Source organism: Callospermophilus lateralis, unplaced genomic scaffold, assembly GCF_048772815.1.
Source record: "Callospermophilus lateralis isolate mCalLat2 unplaced genomic scaffold, mCalLat2.hap1 Scaffold_45, whole genome shotgun sequence".
Classification (NCBI taxonomy): Eukaryota; Metazoa; Chordata; class Mammalia; order Rodentia; family Sciuridae; genus Callospermophilus; species Callospermophilus lateralis.
The window spans coordinates 3,866,409-3,885,980 of record NW_027514398.1 but is presented as its reverse complement, the minus strand read 5'-3'; the positions used below and the strand labels follow the sequence as shown (position 1 = coordinate 3,885,980).

The following is a 19,572-nucleotide window of genomic DNA, read 5'->3' as shown; positions in this document are numbered from 1 at the left end:
CGATACCTTTTTTACTTTTCTTGGTGCAATGACCTTGTCTACATTTGGGTTTTCCTCCCTTCCCCGTATTGGCTGAATCTTCACTACCTATCTTTTTTATTTTATTTTATTTTTTTCCCCTTTCTTATTCTTTACTCCCCTCTTTCCGGAGCACAAATCCAATCATTTTCCAAACCAACAAAGAAAAGTTAGCACGCTGTCACCGCGGCCTGGACAGGCTGTCACTGCTTCTGGTCCCCCTCCCTCCGACACTTGACTCAACCTTGCAAGCAAGTGTGTGTGTGTGTCCCCATCCCCCCGCCCCGGTAACTTCCCTGGCGAATAACAAATACCCATAAAGTCCTCGCTCCCTGGCTGTTTTTGACCTGTGTGAGGGTCTTGACGGCTTCTTCGCGGTCAAGCACGCGAGCTACACCTTAAAGCCTCTACTGCGGGGGCCATGGCCTGAGGGAGAAACCGGGCGACTGTACGGGGATGGGTCAGCACGGGTCCTACACGTCTACACCCGTGAAGGTTTCAGCTTCGAAGCCCTGCCGCCACGCGCCAGCTGTGAGACCCCCGCGTCCCTGCCGGGCGTCCACCAGCTCCTCCAGCTTCATAGTAGTCCAGACCGACATACTGCGCTGGCCTCGAAGCTCAGGGACCAGTCCGCTCTTTTGCCTGTGGGGAACCCAGGACCTCAGACCTGGTGGCGGCGTAGGCGCCGCTCCATCTCCCGGGCCCGCCAGGTGGAGCTGCTCCTGGTAGCGGATGCGTCTATGGCGCGGATGTATGGCCGGGGCCTGCAGCATTACCTGCTGACCCTGGCCTCAATTGCCAACAGACTGTACAGCCATGCTAGCATCGAGAACCACATCCGCCTGGTCGTGGTGAAGGTGGTGGTGCTGGGAGACAAGGACAAGAGCTTGGAAGTGAGCAAGAACGCAGCCACCACACTCAAGAACTTTTGCAAATGGCAGCACCAGCACAACCAGCTGGAAGATGACCACGAGGAGCACTATGATGCGGCCATCCTGTTCACCAGGGAGGTAGGTCCAGCTGGGGTGGGTGCACCAGGCACTGAGATAAGGAGATAGGTGGAAGGGACAGTCTTGCTGATGGCTTTGTTCTACAAACCATCTGCCACTTCGGACTTGCTTAACTGCATCTTGCAGAAAACCCAGGCTGCGAGCTATGCTCCTGTGTTCAGATTAGCCTCCGCAGCAATTCTTGCCTAGTGACTAGACCTGCTTAGGCAATCAATAATGCTCTGTGTCATCCAGTCTGAGATATGTTAATACAGGGCCACAAACATGGTAAAGAGAACTAGAATGTTTGAGAAACTGTACATAGTTAAATGGGAAAGGGGGAAAGCAAGATTTCTTTTGGAATCATCAATCTTTTGCTTTCCAGTGAAAGCAAACAAATAACTTTGTCTAACCTAATGGAAAGGGCTTGTTAGTTCATCCAGATAGTTCATCTGATGCTATTCCTTTGCAAATTTCCCTTCCTAGTTGAGCTCCTTCTGCAACATAAGCGAAGGAAAGATTTTCCTAAGGACCCCCTTTCCAATCTGGCTTCCTATTGGAGTCCTTGCAGGTCTACCTTACTGTCTTAGTTCCTGGGAAGGAAAGAATGTGGGAGGGCCAAGAGGACACAGAAGCCCAATCAGCTGACAGGACAAACTTGTGAGGTTGCTTAACAAGTTCTTTGCTTAGTAGACCAGTAAATCACAAGCACAGTCCTGGCCAACTCAGCGGCCAAGGAAGGGTCACATCCAATTTTCAAGTTTGGATATTGGAAGAATGTTTCTGAAGCTCCAGTGCAAAAGATCTAGGCAAAGAGTCAAGGCCTGGGGAAAGAGTATTTTCCCAGGATTTCACCCATTTTAAGGATGACTTTACAGGAAAGAAATGGATCTTTATAAGCCCAGAGGCTGTAGGAGGAACACAATATCTGTTTACATGGTTTTGGACCACCACCTTGGAATGACATTAACAGAAAGTCTGGATTGGATTGGGGTCTGGGTTGCTCATAGTTTTGAGCCTCAGTTTTCACAGTTCTGTTTTGATTGGCAGCTTTCTGGATTCTCAAATAACTGGTAATAATCGACCTTTAAAGTTCATTCTTGAAGTGTTTGAGACTCACCCAGAATAAATGAAGAATTACAAACTTTGAAGTATTATCTAAAATCACTAAATGGAATAAACAAAGGATAAGAAATTAAATGATGCAGGAGGCTTCAGAATCATGCCTTCACTACCCAATTCTTCTATTTTTACTATTTGGAGTGGTACATGTGGTTCATGGGTGGACATAATGTAAACCACATGTAAACAAAGACACTGAAGGGCAGCACTTTAGAGAGAACCAGGCAGAGCACCCGTGTGGTGCACAATGGAAAATCTTCCTCCTCATTAAGTGATATTCTGGAATCCATCCTTTAATTCCTGTGCACAACATTGGTCTTTGAAATGGTAGAACATTCATTTTGTAGCCGGCCCTATGAAGTTCTCCTGTAAAACTATCTCTTTCTCATTTAGTTTCCAAGTCCCCCTCCCACCCTTTTTTTTTTTCATAAGTAACTTTCCATGTCTGGGTTTCCTTGCTTTGCTACATCACAAGAGACTGCCAAGCAGGAAGCTTGGCTAGTTTATGGAAGGAGGCTCCCTAAAGAAATAGGAAAAAAATCTTTTGTAGGCATACTGCTCTGAAGAGTAGATTATTTTAATAATTCATCTTTACTACTAATGTATATTCTAGAATTCTAATATAAGTCAAAATTGATAGAAGGCCCATCCCTCTGACCCATAATTTTCTTAATGTTTCCCAGGGGAAAAACAAACAAACTAGGCAGTGATTGTATATGATGTCTATCTTGCTTTTTCTGGATTTGTTTTTTTGCTTGGATAGTTAATTCTGTGAAACTTATCCAAACCTTTTAAATGGATGAAAGCAAGGAAGAAATAAATTGACTAGCTATCTTAATTTTAAAAAGTACTGTAATAACATACTGTTTTCAAACTGCTTCACACATGAGAAGTATTTGACATGGGTCCTCCCTTGCCTCCTTTCGAGGCAGAAGCATACTTTAAGGAAAGAAAATCTCACTGAGTTTCCTGTTGGCCTTCTAGTCTACACATTGGAATTCACAAAACAGTAGTTTGAAAAGTCAAGTTACAACAGGTATTATGAATATATGCAGCTAATTTTAAAAGAGTATTATTAGATGGCTGAGACAAGTATTTCAAGACCTCTATGCAGTATTCACTTGTGAATATTCCAAATGTAGAGTTGATTTTTGCCTCATTCTTCAGAAAGTAAAAAACAGAAAAGGCTGGAAGAGAGATGATCTTGCTTAATCTATCTCATGGAAATAAGATATCTTAAGGCCTTAAGAAAATCTTTCTCCCCTATTTCTATTGCAATGAGAAATACACAGAGTTGGCTGCCGGCTTCTACTTTTACAACTCTGTTTTGAATGTAAGAAGTGTGTTGCTTAGCAGCCAGACGCCAAGCCATCAAATCCGTGTTTTGATGGGCTCTGAGTCCAGCTCAAATTTTGTCTCCAGATGTCTTCTTCTAAATTACTTGTTTTTCAGGCATGAAGCAAATGTTTTAGTATATGTTTTCCACTGTATTTACTAGCCGAGGCCACCTTGAACGAACGTTGTATCTGGAAGTCAGCAGAATAGTGTCCATAATTTATCTATCAAACTAATACATTTGCTGTCATATCTGTACTCCAGCATTTCAGTACTGCTATAATTAGAGAAACTTAGCACCCGCCAATTTTCTGGCACAGAAGCCATTTTCATTGTGGAATGGCACTTATGCTGGATTTCACATTACTTCTGCAGTGGAACAGTTGAAATCCAACCTCCCCAGTCTTTATTTTTGCAAGAATCTTTTCTTGTTCCTAACTTCCTCAAAGTAATTTATTTAAATTAAAGTCTCAAACCCATTTTGTAGACAATCCACTCTTTTCTAGAAACAAAAGTCTCTCCAATTGATGACAAAATTGGCGGTTGTTTAAAATCCCACTGACGCTTGTGTACCACCAGTGAAACCTCTACCCTGCCATGATTGAAAATATGGGATTGAAACTAAACCAGCTAAGAGACGTGCCATATAAAAAGTTCATTCACTGTCATTAATTATCAGTGTGCACTTTAATATGCTATTGTCTCCTGGCTCAAAACTATCTTCTCCTATTCTGCTTTAGCTTAGGATGCTGGAACTGGAATTTAGACACATTTCTCCTTTACCACTTCTCAGGTTCTGACAATAGGGGGTGCTAAAGAGAGATCAGAATCTTGAAAGAGTGAGAGGGATGTTTTTTCTCTTATTGTCCTGCTGATAGACCATCTGACTCAGTGTCTTATTTGAATTCAAGTCCATTTAAAGAAAATAAAGGAGTCCTTATCAATAAATCATAGCTTATAGTCAATCTTAACTAATAAAAGGCTAAATAACCCTGAAATGGGCAGACTAGTAGCAGATTAAGCAGCTTTAATTAGTATTATTAATATATGACAAATATTGTGAAAAGTCTAAAATCTATTAGAGACAAGATCTCACAACACACAGGAGATATTGCCTTTCTGTGTTTCTTACTTTGGCATGTGCCTGTGTGTACTTTCCACATGTAACACACTCACTAGGCAGTGTGGTAGATGCAGGATGGAAAACACCTGGTCCCTGCCTCCTGGGCTTATCACTAGCTGATAGGATATGCAGGCATTTGCATAAATTGGTCCAGTGTTAGGAAAACTGATAAATGCAGTACGAAGATAAATGCAAAGTCTATGAGAGAAAAAGTGAGAGCACTGTGAATTCTGCCTGTGGGTTTTTATGCAGGTCTTATTGTACATGTAGAATTGAATTCATTTTCAAAAGATGGATAAACTTGACTTAGATTTAACCACTGTGATCAAGCCCTTTATTGGTACTACCTAGGGGTGTAAGCCACATGATCATTAATCTTTCAGCAATCTATAACCACTGTGTCATTCTTTTAGTTTGACAGATAAAGGACACTCATGTATAGAGAAACAGATAATCTTAGAGCAACAGCTGACAAATGGCAGAGAAAGAAGATAGTGCTCTCTAAACTAAAAATATTATCACTAATTTATTCAAACATTCAATATGTTCCTTCTAGGCAGGGATTCTGAGATTTAAAAAGGGACCACTTTCTTTAGAATCTATTTCAGGAAACAGTGAAGTGGATAATTTTGGTGGAGCATGATGACTTTTATCATAGATGTGGTTGTAGGGCATCGGGGAAATGTTGCCGACCACATTTCAGTTCAGGTTTGAAGAAAAGGTAGGCATTAGCCAGGCTCATAAGGAGGAGTTAGGCATTGGGAACACAGTGGACCTTCATGTTCCATGGCTTAGAAGCATGGTGATAATTCTGCAAAATTCAGGGAGTTTTCTGTGATGGGATACAGGATGTGAGGGTGGAAAGGACAACTTGGAGAAGATAGTAAGAACCAGATGACAGATACAGAAGAAATTGTATACTGTTTAATTTCAGTTTGCCTGGGCTACTATAACAAGATGCCATAGGATGGGGGGCTTGAACAACAGAAATATATTCTCTCAGTTTCAGAAGCTAGATGGTTTAAGACCAAAGTTCTAAGTTCTAGCCAGTTTATTTTTGGGCGAGGCCTCTTTTCCTGGCATGTGCTCAGAAGATATTTTCTCTCTGAGTGCTCTAGGTGCACAGGAGAGTTTGAGAAAGACTGAGTTCTGGTGTCACTTAAAGACACCAATCCTACCTGATCAGGGACCTACCCTTATGACCTCATTTAACCCAATCTACCTTCTTATGGGTCCTATCTCCTGATACAGTGGGGTTAGGATTTAGGAATTCAATTTAGGAATTTAGGGGGACACAATTCACTCCATAGCACCCTGGCAAGTGGTATATATTATAAACTAAATGCAGTGATAACCAATGAAAAGAATATTTGGGGGAAAACAGCAATGATCTGAGATATGTTCTAGAGTGAGCCCTCTAGCCTAAGTAGCAGGACTGGATTCACAGGAAGCTAGGCTGTCTCAGTCATCTAAACTGAAGGAGCTCATGATGGTCTGAACTAAAATAATGACATTAGGAATTGAGGAGCACAGGTTCATTTAAGAAATGTTAAGGAGTTAGATGTGGATAAATGACTCTTTTCTAGCAGCAAGAATATTTTGGTCTAAGGTTTGTGGATCAAAATATTCATGAGATATGCAGGAAATTGTGGACAGGACTGAGCAAGAAGGGTCACTGGAGACAAACAGGAGGGTTGGGTTGCATTGTGCAGGGGTTTGAATGCCAAGCCAAGTTCAGTGTGGAAGAGTGGAGGACTCTCGTTAGATTTGTGCTCTAAGAAGGAAACCCATCACAGTGTAGAATTAGGAAAGTTACTGAGACTCAGGGCCAGTTAAAAGTCTCAGGTTATAGTCTGAGCAGGAAGGAATAATGGGAAGAGTAAGAAATAGAGGGCAGCTGCAGTGACTGCCAGTAGATGTGGCAGGAGAGAGAGACAGAGGTAAGTTAATGACACTATCAGGTTTCTCATCTATCACTTCAGTTTTCTTGTTTTCTGAAATATCCTTTGCAATGAAATTTAAATATTAAGTTGCCCTCCAAAATGACTGAGCTTTACCACACATACCATAGAGATGAAGACCCTGCTGTTTTTTTATTTATTAAATTCTATTTATTTATTTATTAAAATTTTTAAAAAATTAAAAAGTGCCAATGTAAATGTAAAAGATAAGATTAACATCAAGAATAGCATGTACTGATTTAACAATGCCTTGGTAAGCTAAGACCAGGAAATAAAATGTTTGGTTACAGGTGTGAATTTGAGCTTCCCAGTGATCCAACAAGACTTTGGCCACTTGCTGCCTCTGATCTATAATTTCTTCCTCTATAAGTTGGAACATGTAGTTGGACCAAGCCCTAGAGAACACCTTATCCAGTCTCCTTATATTAATGATAAAGGGACTTTGTCTCAAAGTCTGTAGACTATTTACACAATACTTCTTTTGTCTTATTTGTTGTTTTTAAATATACACTAAAGTGGGGTGTATTTTGACATATTATACATACATGGGGTGCAACCCATTACAATTTTGATCTCACTCTTGTGATTGAACATGATATGGAATTACACTGGTCATGTATTCATATATAAATGAATCCTCTTCCCATTTTCCCTCCCTCCCCTTCACTCTCCCCATACTTCTTATTGATAGAGTTAGAGTGAAAAAAGTATCAGCTTTCCATGCACCATCTCTAACAGCTTTGCTTACATTCTTCAGAATGACTCTTCCAAGCATCTAAGTCCTTCAATCTCCAATGTGCTTCTTTCTTTTCCCTTTCTTTCTCCATATTTATCAGAGAACATGTCCTGTCTAGGAACTCTGGATCCAGACAGCCTTTCTAGATTACCCTGTTAGTCCACCCCCAAAATACTGAAATCCAGTCATAGCAAACTTTTCATCCTTCCCCAAACAGAGCCTGCCTTTTACCATCCATGATGTTTCCACGGATCCTTCCTTATTACAATACCTTTCTTCCCAGTCTGCAAAACCTGAAAAGGTGTCTCCAGTCCTTTGGAACCTTTACTGATTCTCTCTAGGAAAATTCATCAATTCTTCTCCTGTACTCCTACAACAGTCTATTCATCTTAGCACAGCCTGCTCCCTGCTTGACATATCTGTTGTGCTCACTGGACTATGAGGTTTCTTAAGGGTCAGGATTAGATCTTATTTGATTTGTTCATTGTAGTATCAGCACTTAGTACAGTAGGTGGAAGATTATAGGCATGCAGTAATTGTTTTATGAATAAATGTACCTGGATTCCTTAGCTTCTTATCCAGCTGAGCTCTGAATATTGGATATCAGCCAGTTGTATCCAAAGGTATGAGTAGAGATAATATAACATGAGTCATGGTAATGATGGGTCTAAAAGTCTCAATTAATATAGTCTGAGTTGAAGGACAAAATAAAACCCTTGTGATTAGGGATTGCTATACAAGTAGCCAAAAAGAGTAAATGATACCTCAAGAATAAGATCCATTTTGAGGGCACAGAAATAAAGAGAAGTTGGATTTGATCTGTGCATACCATATACACGTGTGAAAATACCACACTGAACCCATTCACATTTACAAGTAACACATGTTAATCAAAGAAAATTAAAAAAAAAAATTGGAACACATACACATTGGTGTGCACGTGTGTGTGTGTAATACTTATGATTAAAATATGTACCATCCTATTAATTCTTGTATCACTAATCACTCCTCAGTACGAGCTATGTGGAGAGAAGTGTAAACAACTCAAGTGTAGATCAACCCTGTTTCCTGCTCTTCACCACCCCTGCCCTTACCAGGAGGTAATATTTACAGAAACAAGTTGCTTTTAATTCCTGTATAAGGTGTTCTTCCTTAACTTGGACTGCTGCCCCTTCAATTGTGGTATCTATCTTTATCAGCATTTTTATTTCCTTAGCTTCTTATTGCAGCAGTTGCATGGAGCATGGGAGACCCCTCTCTCAATCAAGGCAGGAAATCCTTCAACTCCTGTGATTTGTTCCACTTTGGATATTCACACTTGTTTGGCTCATTTTTCCCACCTGGCACTGAGCACTGGGATTTTCCAAGCCATACTATTCTTTGGGTATTGGTCTCCTCAAGGCAGCATTATTTGCTCCCTGCCTTGCTCCCATCCCCACAAACAGGTCTTGGACTTTATTAATACTTCTAAATTCCATAATAAATCACAAGATATGCCACATGCCAAATCTTCTAAAAGGCACACCTGGTGAATGGTCATAATGTCTGTGATCTCCCTGTCAAATTTCTGTTGGTCTTTCAGACCATCTCAGATATATTTTTGAGTTAGACACATGTCTCAGTCTTGTAACCCTGCCAATGCCATACCACAAGACCACAGTTAAATCTCTGCATGCTTTTGCAATGCTTCCATTTTGCTAAATCTTCCATTGCGATTTTTCCCAAACAGTGGTGATAATATATTGATCCTATATAAGAAGAGCTGTCTTTAATACAACAAAGATATTCTTTTCCTTCAGATCCACAATGAATAAAGCAAAAAAAATTGTTTGTCAGTACATTTAATTCATTTACCTCTTCCATGATGATCCACATTTCTACAACGACCTCTGACTCCAAATCTAGATTATATAAAAAGATATATAAACACAGATATATGCTATTACTACAGTAGTACTTATACTCCTACTCCGAACTTAAAAAATAAATTGTATAAACAAGAAATAAGGTTTGCATCTGTAAAGTTATAAGCAACCACCAGAAAATAGAAACAAACATGTGTGATATGCTGAATTCTTAATAATTTAATACACAGATTAGTTTTCATACATGTAGATGAACATTGGTTCACAAGGAAACTCAGATGTTCATTGTCAATCTTGAGTGTAAAACAACAAATATATTGCTAAGGCTTGAGTGAAACGGAAAGGTTGCCAGTTTGTAATTATACCTATGGAAATATAATAGTGTGACTATGTACTCAAGGGATTTAATCAGGGTGGTTGAAAAAATAACAAGTGCTTCTGTTCATAATATTGTCACATACACACATTTCCATGGCAAAAGGCCAGATGCATTTATTGCAATTCAGAGATGACAAAGAGAGCTGATGGCCCTTAATGAGCAATTGATTAGCAGTAAACAGAGAGATATTAAGATTCTAGTTGAAATGCCATTCAGAACAGGAAGGCCATTTCCTTTAGTTGTGGCTCTTTACCCAACCTTATTAGTGAAGAAGGAGTAAGAAGGGAAAATTTATTTCTTGCATTTTATTAGTTGATGATTATGAATCCTAAATTATGAAGAAAAGCATAAATCTTCATACAAAAACTTACAGTCATGCAGAAATAACCTACAAGTATCTAGTAGCTCTCTTAAATGATGACCTGAGATTTGGTCCTAGAACTACTAAAATGATTGGGGAGGCTGAGGATTTTTTTAAAAAATCTATTTTGCTGTATTATTATCTCAAAGACTGATTATTATGCAAAAGCATATTCCAATTTCAATTTTAAAAACTACTAATTTGTTCTCAGCAGCTGTAATTTGGGATCCCATGGGATGACATATGAGGATACACAGAAAACTCTGGAGGGTGTTGTGGGTTTGGTGCCTTGATTCACCAAAGCCACTTGGCTGAGATTGCCAATGTCTGCTGCTAAGCTAATATAGTGGCCACAGTGTAATCCATCACAGCTGTGAACTCACAATGTACAGATACAATAATGACTTGAAAACACACTAAAGGGAATAAAATAGGATGTATCTTCACTTTGGTTGAATTTTTAGGCAGCCAAATTGGGAAGAATTAGAAGATTATGTTGGCCTGGGTAGGTGGCACTTGTTGCATGATAATAACAGCCATCTGTGTTGCTCATGGGTAGGGAGGTCCTACTAACAGGCAGCATAGGAAAGGTGTGTGAAAGTCACGTTGAGTCTGACCCTATGTCACCAATAAACTCAATTAACCAAAAATTGACTGAGTTCCTAGTTATGGCAATTAGGAGAAAGCAAAAATGACCGATATATTGAAATAGTACTTTTTACTCAACTTTGCATATTAATTAACATTTTAAAAAATACTTTCCTTGCAGTTATTAACATATGGCTTACTAGAAATACTATCTTATTTTAGGGGATATAAATGTACACACTATTCTTTAAATTTTATTGAAAATAATAGGTAATAATAGGCAATTTAATGTCTGTTAATTTTTTGAGTAACATTTAAAGAAAAAGCTTATGTTTACAAATCTTTTACACAAAAATTATGGCTGAGCCAGGCACAGTGATACGCTGCTATAATCACAGTGGCTCAGGAGACTAAGGAGGATCACAAGTTCATAGCCAGCCTCAATAACTTAGAAAGACCCTAAACAATTAAGCAAGACCCTGACTTAAAATTTTAAAAAAGGAAAGAATTTAACAACACCCTGTCTTAAAATAAAAAAATAAAAAGGGCTGGAGATGTAGCTCAGTGGTAAAGTGCCCTTGGGTTCAATACCCAAATCTTCATATTTTTCAATATCTTCTTGAGGTTCCTTTCAGCCAAACTATTAGTGAAGTGTGATATCATTTCCCCTTTTGAATCTCTTAAAAGCTATTTAATATCTCACAAAAAAATCCACATACCCATATCCATCCCATACGTGTAAATAATACACCTGCATTGTACATATTTTCTGAGAATTGGTCAGGTTGAGATACACTTAAATGCTATAAGTGAGAGTGCATATATTTCTGAAGAAGAAACCCATGCATGGAATTACAACTCAGTTTGGAATTTCCCTTTCAAGTTACTGAAAAATTTATCTTGTCATGAATGTGTGGATGTAGTTTTCCCCTATGACAGAAAGAAAAGGACAGTCTTCTGATAAATTTAGCATGTTTGGGGGGCAGAATATTAGGGCTTTCCTATGCACAAAGGTATGGAAAAGCCATTGTTGACATATCATATGTGCATTATGACTTTTTAAACTACAGCTGTGATTGTAATGGACAAGGTACAATCCTAAGACATGTTTTTTAAATGTACTTGAGTGCCTTTATCCTTCTGGGCTTCTGGTCCCAAAGTAGCTCAGAAGAGTGAGTTTGTCTTTGGAACCTTTCCAAGAGCTGAGCAGGTGATACCATAAACATATCCCAGCCTTGCCATTTGGGGTGAGCAAGTGGCTGGACATGGTGGCTCTCTCTGGATGTAAATTGATTGTAATGATTTCTTTCTTTTTCCTGGGCAGGATTTATGTGGGCATCATTCATGTGACACCCTGGGAATGGCAGACGTGGGGACCATATGTTCTCCGGAGCGCAGCTGCGCTGTGATTGAAGATGACGGCCTCCATGCAGCTTTCACCGTGGCTCACAAAATTGGTATGCAGTGCCTTTTCTCCTCCCTCGCCAAGTCAAACACTTGTAGCAGCTGCAACAGGAACCGAAATATTTGGCAATTAATTCCAGATTTCTTCTGGTTCAGATGTACCCATTGGGGATTAAATTTGTTTATATTTGCACTTCTAGGGTTAACTAATATGTGAGAAGGAAGACAAAGTCAGCAACACGGTATATGTTCTCTTCTGACAGTGTCACTTAAACATTATAGAGAAACTTGCTACTGCTACTATCTTCTTCCTGTCCTTTTAAGCTTTGCTAAGTGACTCCTAGATGAAATGTGTCACAGTCGCCTATGGAATGCGGAGATGTCCCTTTTGGAAGTCATTCAGCACAGAACTGACTCATGCAGGGCTAATCAGTTTGCACAGAGATTTAACATGTTTTGGCTCTATTGTGAGTGAGAATAGCAGACTCCCATCAAAGGTAACCAGTAGCTTGTGGAAGATATTCCTGTGTCCTTCTTAATAGCATAGACAAGGGAAACCAAACTCAACAGGGTTTGCTTTAAGATGTCACTTCCCCAATTTGTTTGTTTTAAGAAACATCCAAACCCTACAACTCTAAATTTAGGACTCAGTTAACTGTTAAAATATATATGTGCCATAAGGAATACGTGCTTTCTAATCATTGACCTACACTACTATATGTTTGTGAAATTGGCTTAATACTTTGGACTAGGTGTTTGAATTAGACACTCTGGGTTCACTTCTTGCTAAAGTACCTTCTACCTAGATCACATGGGTCCAATTATTTTAACTTTCTCAAAGCTTTAATTTTTATATGTGAAATAATATGAGATAATAATGTCCATTTCATGGAATTATTTCATGGATATTTATATCCACATGTACTTCTCTTGTGCCTTTTAGTTAAGAATTCATTTATTTTCTTAATTTATGTATCACCTTTTAGCATCATTGTTTTGGTGGGACAAAATATGGTTTGATCATTATTGTAGCTTTAATTTTTTTCTGTGTTTTTTTAAACAGATTTAGTTTCTTTAAAGCTAAAACCATAAATTTTAAATGGAAATTAAAACTTCTATTTCACAATCTTGGCAGGCAGAGAATATCTAGCTGTTATATTTCTTTGAGGAGTCAAAGTAACCTCTAAGTAAAGGTATAATCTCATAAGTCCCAATATTATAGCACTTAAATAGAATTAAGTAGTTATGTTTCACCTCTTATGGAATAATCATGACAGTAATGTTTCTAGCACTCCTGACACTCTTATGATCTCAACTACAACAACAAAACACAAACATAAAGCTTTGATATAAATAACTGTACAACAATATCACGGATGAGTGTTCAATCCACATTCCTTGAGCATCCTTGGCCTCAGGAGCCAGATCTGAATTGGAGTGCCAAGTGCTGTCTGAATGTTCTCCGTGTAATGAAAGTGATTTGGGCATGTTGCACTGGAGGAGCTCATAGGCCTGATGGTGATTTTAAAACATAAGCCATTTGATCTTCAGGGTAAGGGGCTTGTCTTCACTTGTCTCTCACTTATGCCTATGAAACTAACTAATAACAACACATTCGGATATAGACCATTAATCAGTATTTATTCCATTATCGATGTATGTACATGAGTAAGCAGGAGAATGTAGCAAGGGAGCTGCTCAAGGCAACACCCAGATTCTGTAATGGGAATGAAGAAGAATTCATTCAAGTCTTCCAAAAGATTGTAATTAAATGGAGGAGAATTTAAAAGTACACCATTGTTAATCACCACTATACAAAGTGAGAGAAGTCCCATATGAAAGCATCTAAATCCCTCAACAGCCTGATGTGTCTCAGCAGGATAGAGAAATGATAGGGAATGGGCAGCCACGCTGGGTTTTGGTGTCATCCACCTACAGGACCCAGAGCTGCAGATCCTGCACTTCACTGGAGAGATCAGGCATTCCAGGGAAGGACTGTTTCTTCTCTCTTCTGCTCTCTGTAGTGATCTGCTTTCCCAAGATGGCAGCATCTGGGAGGTCTTCTGTAGGAGAAATGCCCTGGCTGTCAACGCAGCTTCTTCAGGACTGCTTTGACTCCAAAGCCAGTTAGGCTGGAATGAGGAGCCTGGCAGTGTCACCTTCTCCAGTCTTCCTGAATTCCTCAGCCAGTGCCTTGGTTACACCAGCATGCGCACAGTCTGAGTGGTAGAAAGAAAGTCAGATATGATAAGAATAAATGTTATATTAAAACTATATACACATATGCAATGAGAACCTATCTTAATGACACAGGATTATTGGACATAGTTATAGAAAAATGTAGACTTTCATATGCAAAATCAAACCTCAATCTTTGATGTATGATCACATCCTTTGGTCCCCTTTAACTTCTTGGTTGGATCACCTTTGTTTACCTCTTTAAAACTCTCTGTAAATCATTCTCCAATCAAATAGTGCCTGCTTAATTTCCCTTTTTGGATTATGAATGCCCTAATTTGAGACATAAAATGTCTAGAAATATGGATTTAATTTCCTTTTCATAAAAAAAATCTGGCTTTCATTTGCTTTATTTTCTAATTGCTTTATATTTAATTTTGCTTTTTGCCTAAGTATTATGAACATATGTTATAAAGTATCAGCCATAAAATTTTTAGAAAATACACAAAATATACCTAAACTTCTGTGTATTATTAAGAGTCTTATCCCTACAGTTCCTGGATCTTAATAATACAGCTCACTGATCTGTTTCCAGTGCTTTTATTTTTGGATCTTTGCTTCAAGTCTTCAGCACAACTTAAACTCACCGTGCCCTGGATTCAAATTCTGCTGTATTCTTTCCATGGGATTTCCCATCTTTCCTTTTATTACATGTTTGTTGCTTTCCAGATTTAGAAGCTGTGTAGATGGGCTATGTATAGTGACAAAAATGACATTTGGAAACCTCAGTTTCCCAGTGTTTTGAATATGCGTAAGCCTCATTCCAAACTGTGCAGTTTGCTTCATGCAAACAGATAGTATAAATGTGTGTTACAGAACTCAAAACACAAGCTGGGAGAAGATTTTCAGGCTCTTCCCATAATTTTTCTACTGTCTTTTTTCTATAAGCAGTAAAATGATATGTCTGATTAAGAATAACACTTCCATTAACTGGCTTAAAAGTTCTCATGGGAGAGTCCAACTGCTTCCTCTTTTTCTACATAGTGGTTTCAAATTTAAGATCAGATTTATTTTTTGCATGAATAAGTGAATCTAAATTTCCTTTTTTTATTCTTCCCTCTCTACAAGGAAAAAAAATTACCTTGAGACTCATAAGATAGAGGAAAAAATGAAATTTTTGTAAATTGCTTAAAGTTAGAATGCCATGGATGGAATAAACAATTGTGAAAAGATTTCGTGTACTACATATTAATTGGATTATTTTTTTACTGCTAATTCTTTTTTTTAAAGAGAGAGAGAATTTTTTAATATTTATTTTTTAGTTTTTAGTGGACACAACATCTTTATTTTATTTTTATGTGGTGCTGAGGATCGAACCCAGTGCCCCGCACATGCCAGGTGAGCGCACTACCACTTGAGCCATTGAGCCACATCCTCATCCCCTTTGCTAATTGTTTTTTTGGGGGGGAGGGGCTAGATATCTTGTTCCTAAAACTAGTATTTCCCTCTTTCTTGGTTTATATATTCACAAGCTTTTAAAATAGCTTTCTGAGGAAAAAAAAGTACCTGGGAAATAAAATTTGAAGGTCTAAAAATATTCTTATTCATAATTGATTTATAAAATGGTTGTATACAGAATTTTCTCTTTCAATTCTTTTTTTTATTTTTTTATTTTTATTTTTTTATTGGTTGTTCAAAATATTACAAAGCTCTTGACATATCATATTTCATACATTAGATTCAAGTGGATTATGAACTCCCATTTTTACCCCAAATACAGATTGCAGAATCACATCAGTTACACATCCACATTTTTACATAATGCCCTATTAGTAACTGTTGTATTCTGCTACCTTTCCTATCCTCTACTATTCTCCCTCCCCTCCCCTCCCCTCCCATCTTCTCTCTCTACCCCATCTACTGTAATTCATTTCCCTCCTTGTTTATTTTCCCCTTCCCCTCACAACCTCTTATATGTAATTTTGTATAACATTGAGGGTCTCCCTCCATTTCCATGCAATTTCCCTTTTCTCTCCCTTTCCCTCCCACCTCATGTCTCTGATTAATGTTAATCTTTTCTTCCTACTCTTTCTCCCTGCTCTGTTCTTAGTTGCTCTCATTATATCAAAGAAGACATTTAGTATTTGTTTTTTAGGGATTGGCTAGCTTCTCTAAGCATAATCTGTTCTAGTGCCATCCATTTCCCTGCAAATTCCATGATTTTGTCATGTTTTAGTGCTGCGTAATACTCCATGGTGTATAAATGCCACATTTTTTTTATCCATTCATCTATTGAAGGGCATCTGGATTGGTTCCACAGTCTAGCAATTGTGAATTGTGCTGCTACGAACATCGATGTGCAGTATCTCTGTAGTATGCTCTTTTAAGGTCTTCAGGGAATAGTCCAAGAAGAGCAATGGCTGGGTCAAATGGGGCAATGGCTGGGTCAAAAAAAAAATGACAAGAAAGCAGCTGAATTTTGGAGGTGCATAATCTACCAAGACCAGGCTTCTGGAAAATAACTATTGAGTAGTAGGTTATTGCCGGGGGCGGGACGAATAACTTGTGTACGTTGATGCAGCAGAAATGGAAGCCATTTATTGTAGGATCTGAGCGATATTTATACATTTTACACAGCTTATCTAATTAGCATAAAATAGATACAGCAGTCAACCAATAAGGAATCTCCACACTTAATGGCTTGCTTTTGTTACTTCACAAACCACTCCCTCTGGCATTTTGCCAGGCGCCATCCAGACTTGTTTACAGACTCTAACATTTCTCTGGCAAAATAACAGGTGCCAATCTGACTTGTTTACAGACCTTAACAGGTTATTGGCACTGGCAGTAATACATAAATTGCCTTAACTTCTTAGAATATTTCAAAACGTTACTTCCAACCATCAAAAACACAGTCTCCATCCATGTGCCTTGCGTGGAGGTAGGAATGTGTTTACAGCCATTTTACAATCCAAATGTGAACTGCAGAAAGTTTTCAAGTTGATATAAGTTTACAATTTGAATTTATATTTTTAACTTGTCAAACTTTTATTATAGACTTGTAATAATAAAGATTTCACGTGCTGCACACACATGGTTGTTAAAAACAATAGTTTTATTGATGTCAAGCCAGCTTCTAATACACTAGGGAGAACAATCTGATTTTATTTAGATTAATGAAATCCATAATTTGCAAACATGCCACAGGTTTGCTTCATAGTATTAATTATAAAATGTGTTAAGTGAATCTCTGCACCATGAAAGACTCCAATGTGCTTCCTAAGATAAAGCCAGGCAATTTTAAAAAGTCAAGAGCAAATATTCAGTGAAGACTTGGGAAATAGCCAAGACACAACAGCATGGTTGCCTGTGTTTTGCTGCGGTTAGAGGGTGTTCTCTGGTTGTGCTGATCAGCCTGTGACTACTCCCATCGATGATTAGATTAAACAAGGCCATGTTTTGAAAAGCTGTGGAAGCCCTTGACACACCATAGACCAAAGCTAAGTGCACAGCATCAGATGTCCAAACTGGCTGTGAGATGTGAGGTGAGAAGGAAGCTGGGATTTAACTTGCTATTTAACCCCAAAACCCATCACTTTAATCAATGTGAACAGAACATTTTTTTTTTTCTATCCAGCTTGGAGCAGTGCCACACTGTCTTTTTTGGCCTCAGATGAAAGGTAGGAATAGGTCTTTGCTATATGTCTAACAGTATTGAGTGATTTAGTGCTTGTTAAGTTTTTAAAACATCAAATCCCGATTCGTGTTTCTCTAGGGGAGGCCTCTTGATTTTCTGCTGCATGTGTGGAAATCAAGTTGAAGTTGGCAGAAAATGGAAAATTGCACTTACTGTGTAATTGGTTTCTCCTCTAGTAACTAGGAATATTTCTCTTCCCCTCCCAAATCAAGGTGTTTAGCAATATTAAAATCACCAAAGACTAGCATATACCCACAGTGAGAGCACAATGATCAATGAGGACAGTAAAGTCAGCTGGTCCCTTGGTATATATCAAGCACCTGTTCTAAACAGTTTACATCTTTTATGCTACTTAATCTTTACAAAATGCTCGGGGAAGTAGTTACATTTCACTCAAGTGAGGAAGAAACTGACACACAGAGAATTTTCTAAAGCTAAGCCTAAGAACTATTACTGCTAGGGTAAGATTCAAACTCAACTCCCCTGGCTCCAGAGCCCCAAATTTTTATACTATCCTAAAATGAATGTTTTTTTAAATAGTATTTAGTTTAAAGGAAATAATCTCAAATTTAATTCAAAAGGACATTGACACAGTTAGGTATATAGTGGAGGGGATTATTTTCTTCCAACCAAATTGTGTAACTGATATCATGTTTACCTTTTATATTTAATTTTTCAAATGGTCATTTGAGAATTTCATCACTTCTATATAAGGATCTGTGTTTAAACAGGGATCATCCAATTGTTAGAGCTCATGGATGCTTTCTTCAGTTCTAGATTCCGATCCTGTTTGAACTGTTGACTCACATTTTAATCCCTGGCTAAACCTTCTTGTACCTCCATAATCCCAGCTGGAAAATTAGGTAAAATAAAAACATGACCTCCTTAAGAAACAGATGCTTCATCTGAGCACTTCTTTCCCAAGTAAACACATTACAGAGCTTCTGGTAACTTTTTATAGGATGTGGTGCTGTGTCCCCTTGACCATTGGTCAGTTTAGGGTCAGGAGACAGGAGTTTGAAATTTAGTTTAATTCGCAGACCAACGTTCAGAAAAACAAGCAGTTTCCTTCCTGAGGTTAATAGTGTAAGTCAGCCATAACTGTACAGCAATAACTGAGTTGACTAGGAAGCCTGCCTACCAGTTTCCCTTAATGTGTCCTGACTCCTCCGCTTGTTATCACTGATTTTCCAACAGTGAATTCATTGATTAAAGAGACTCAATGTTCTTTAAATCTCTCTTGGGAATTCAAAGATAAAATTTATTTAACAAAACATAACCTATGTGCCAATTTAAAAAGAAGATTGTCACACTGGAAGAATATTCAAATGACCAATTGTTTGCTATTTCTGCAAGAACAATATAACTGAGAATTGTTACTAGGGGCTTTGCTTTGACATAATGCATCATTAAACTAATTTCATTAGTATAATTCAGGAGAAAAAAAAACTCTTTCTTGATCTTATTTTGTGGGGTGGGTACTTATTAGCATGGCTTTTGTATGTATTAAGAAGAGATGGATATTTCCTAACAAATTATACCTTGACTTTTGCTGGTGACTTCAAACATCAAAATTTATTTTGAACTGTGGGAACACCTCACATTTTCCCCCAACACGTCTCTTGAGTCTCTCAGAAAATACTCATGGATTAGATAATTGCATGATTCTGGAAATTTCACTCTGGCTTCGATCTGTCACCCGCTCCACAATTTATTTTGAGACTATTATCAAGTGAATACACTATATTAGACTGTTTAGCCTTTCATTACCTCAGAATTTCAGGTGAGAAGTTTACAATTACATCAAAAATAAGGA

At 38.2% G+C, this 19,572-nt stretch overlaps 1 protein-coding gene across 1 annotated transcript in view; it reads left to right on the top strand.

Moving 5' to 3' along the window:
- The window catches only part of LOC143388918 (A disintegrin and metalloproteinase with thrombospondin motifs 5-like), a 33,885-nt gene that overhangs the window by 283 nt on the left and 14,030 nt on the right, over nt 1-19,572 (top strand). Inside the window, exons 3-4 of the mRNA XM_076842342.1 lie at nt 341-1,028; nt 11,802-11,934. Coding sequence (XP_076698457.1) covers nt 341-1,028; nt 11,802-11,934 — 821 coding nt within the window. The remainder of the gene's footprint in view (nt 1-340; nt 1,029-11,801; nt 11,935-19,572) is intronic.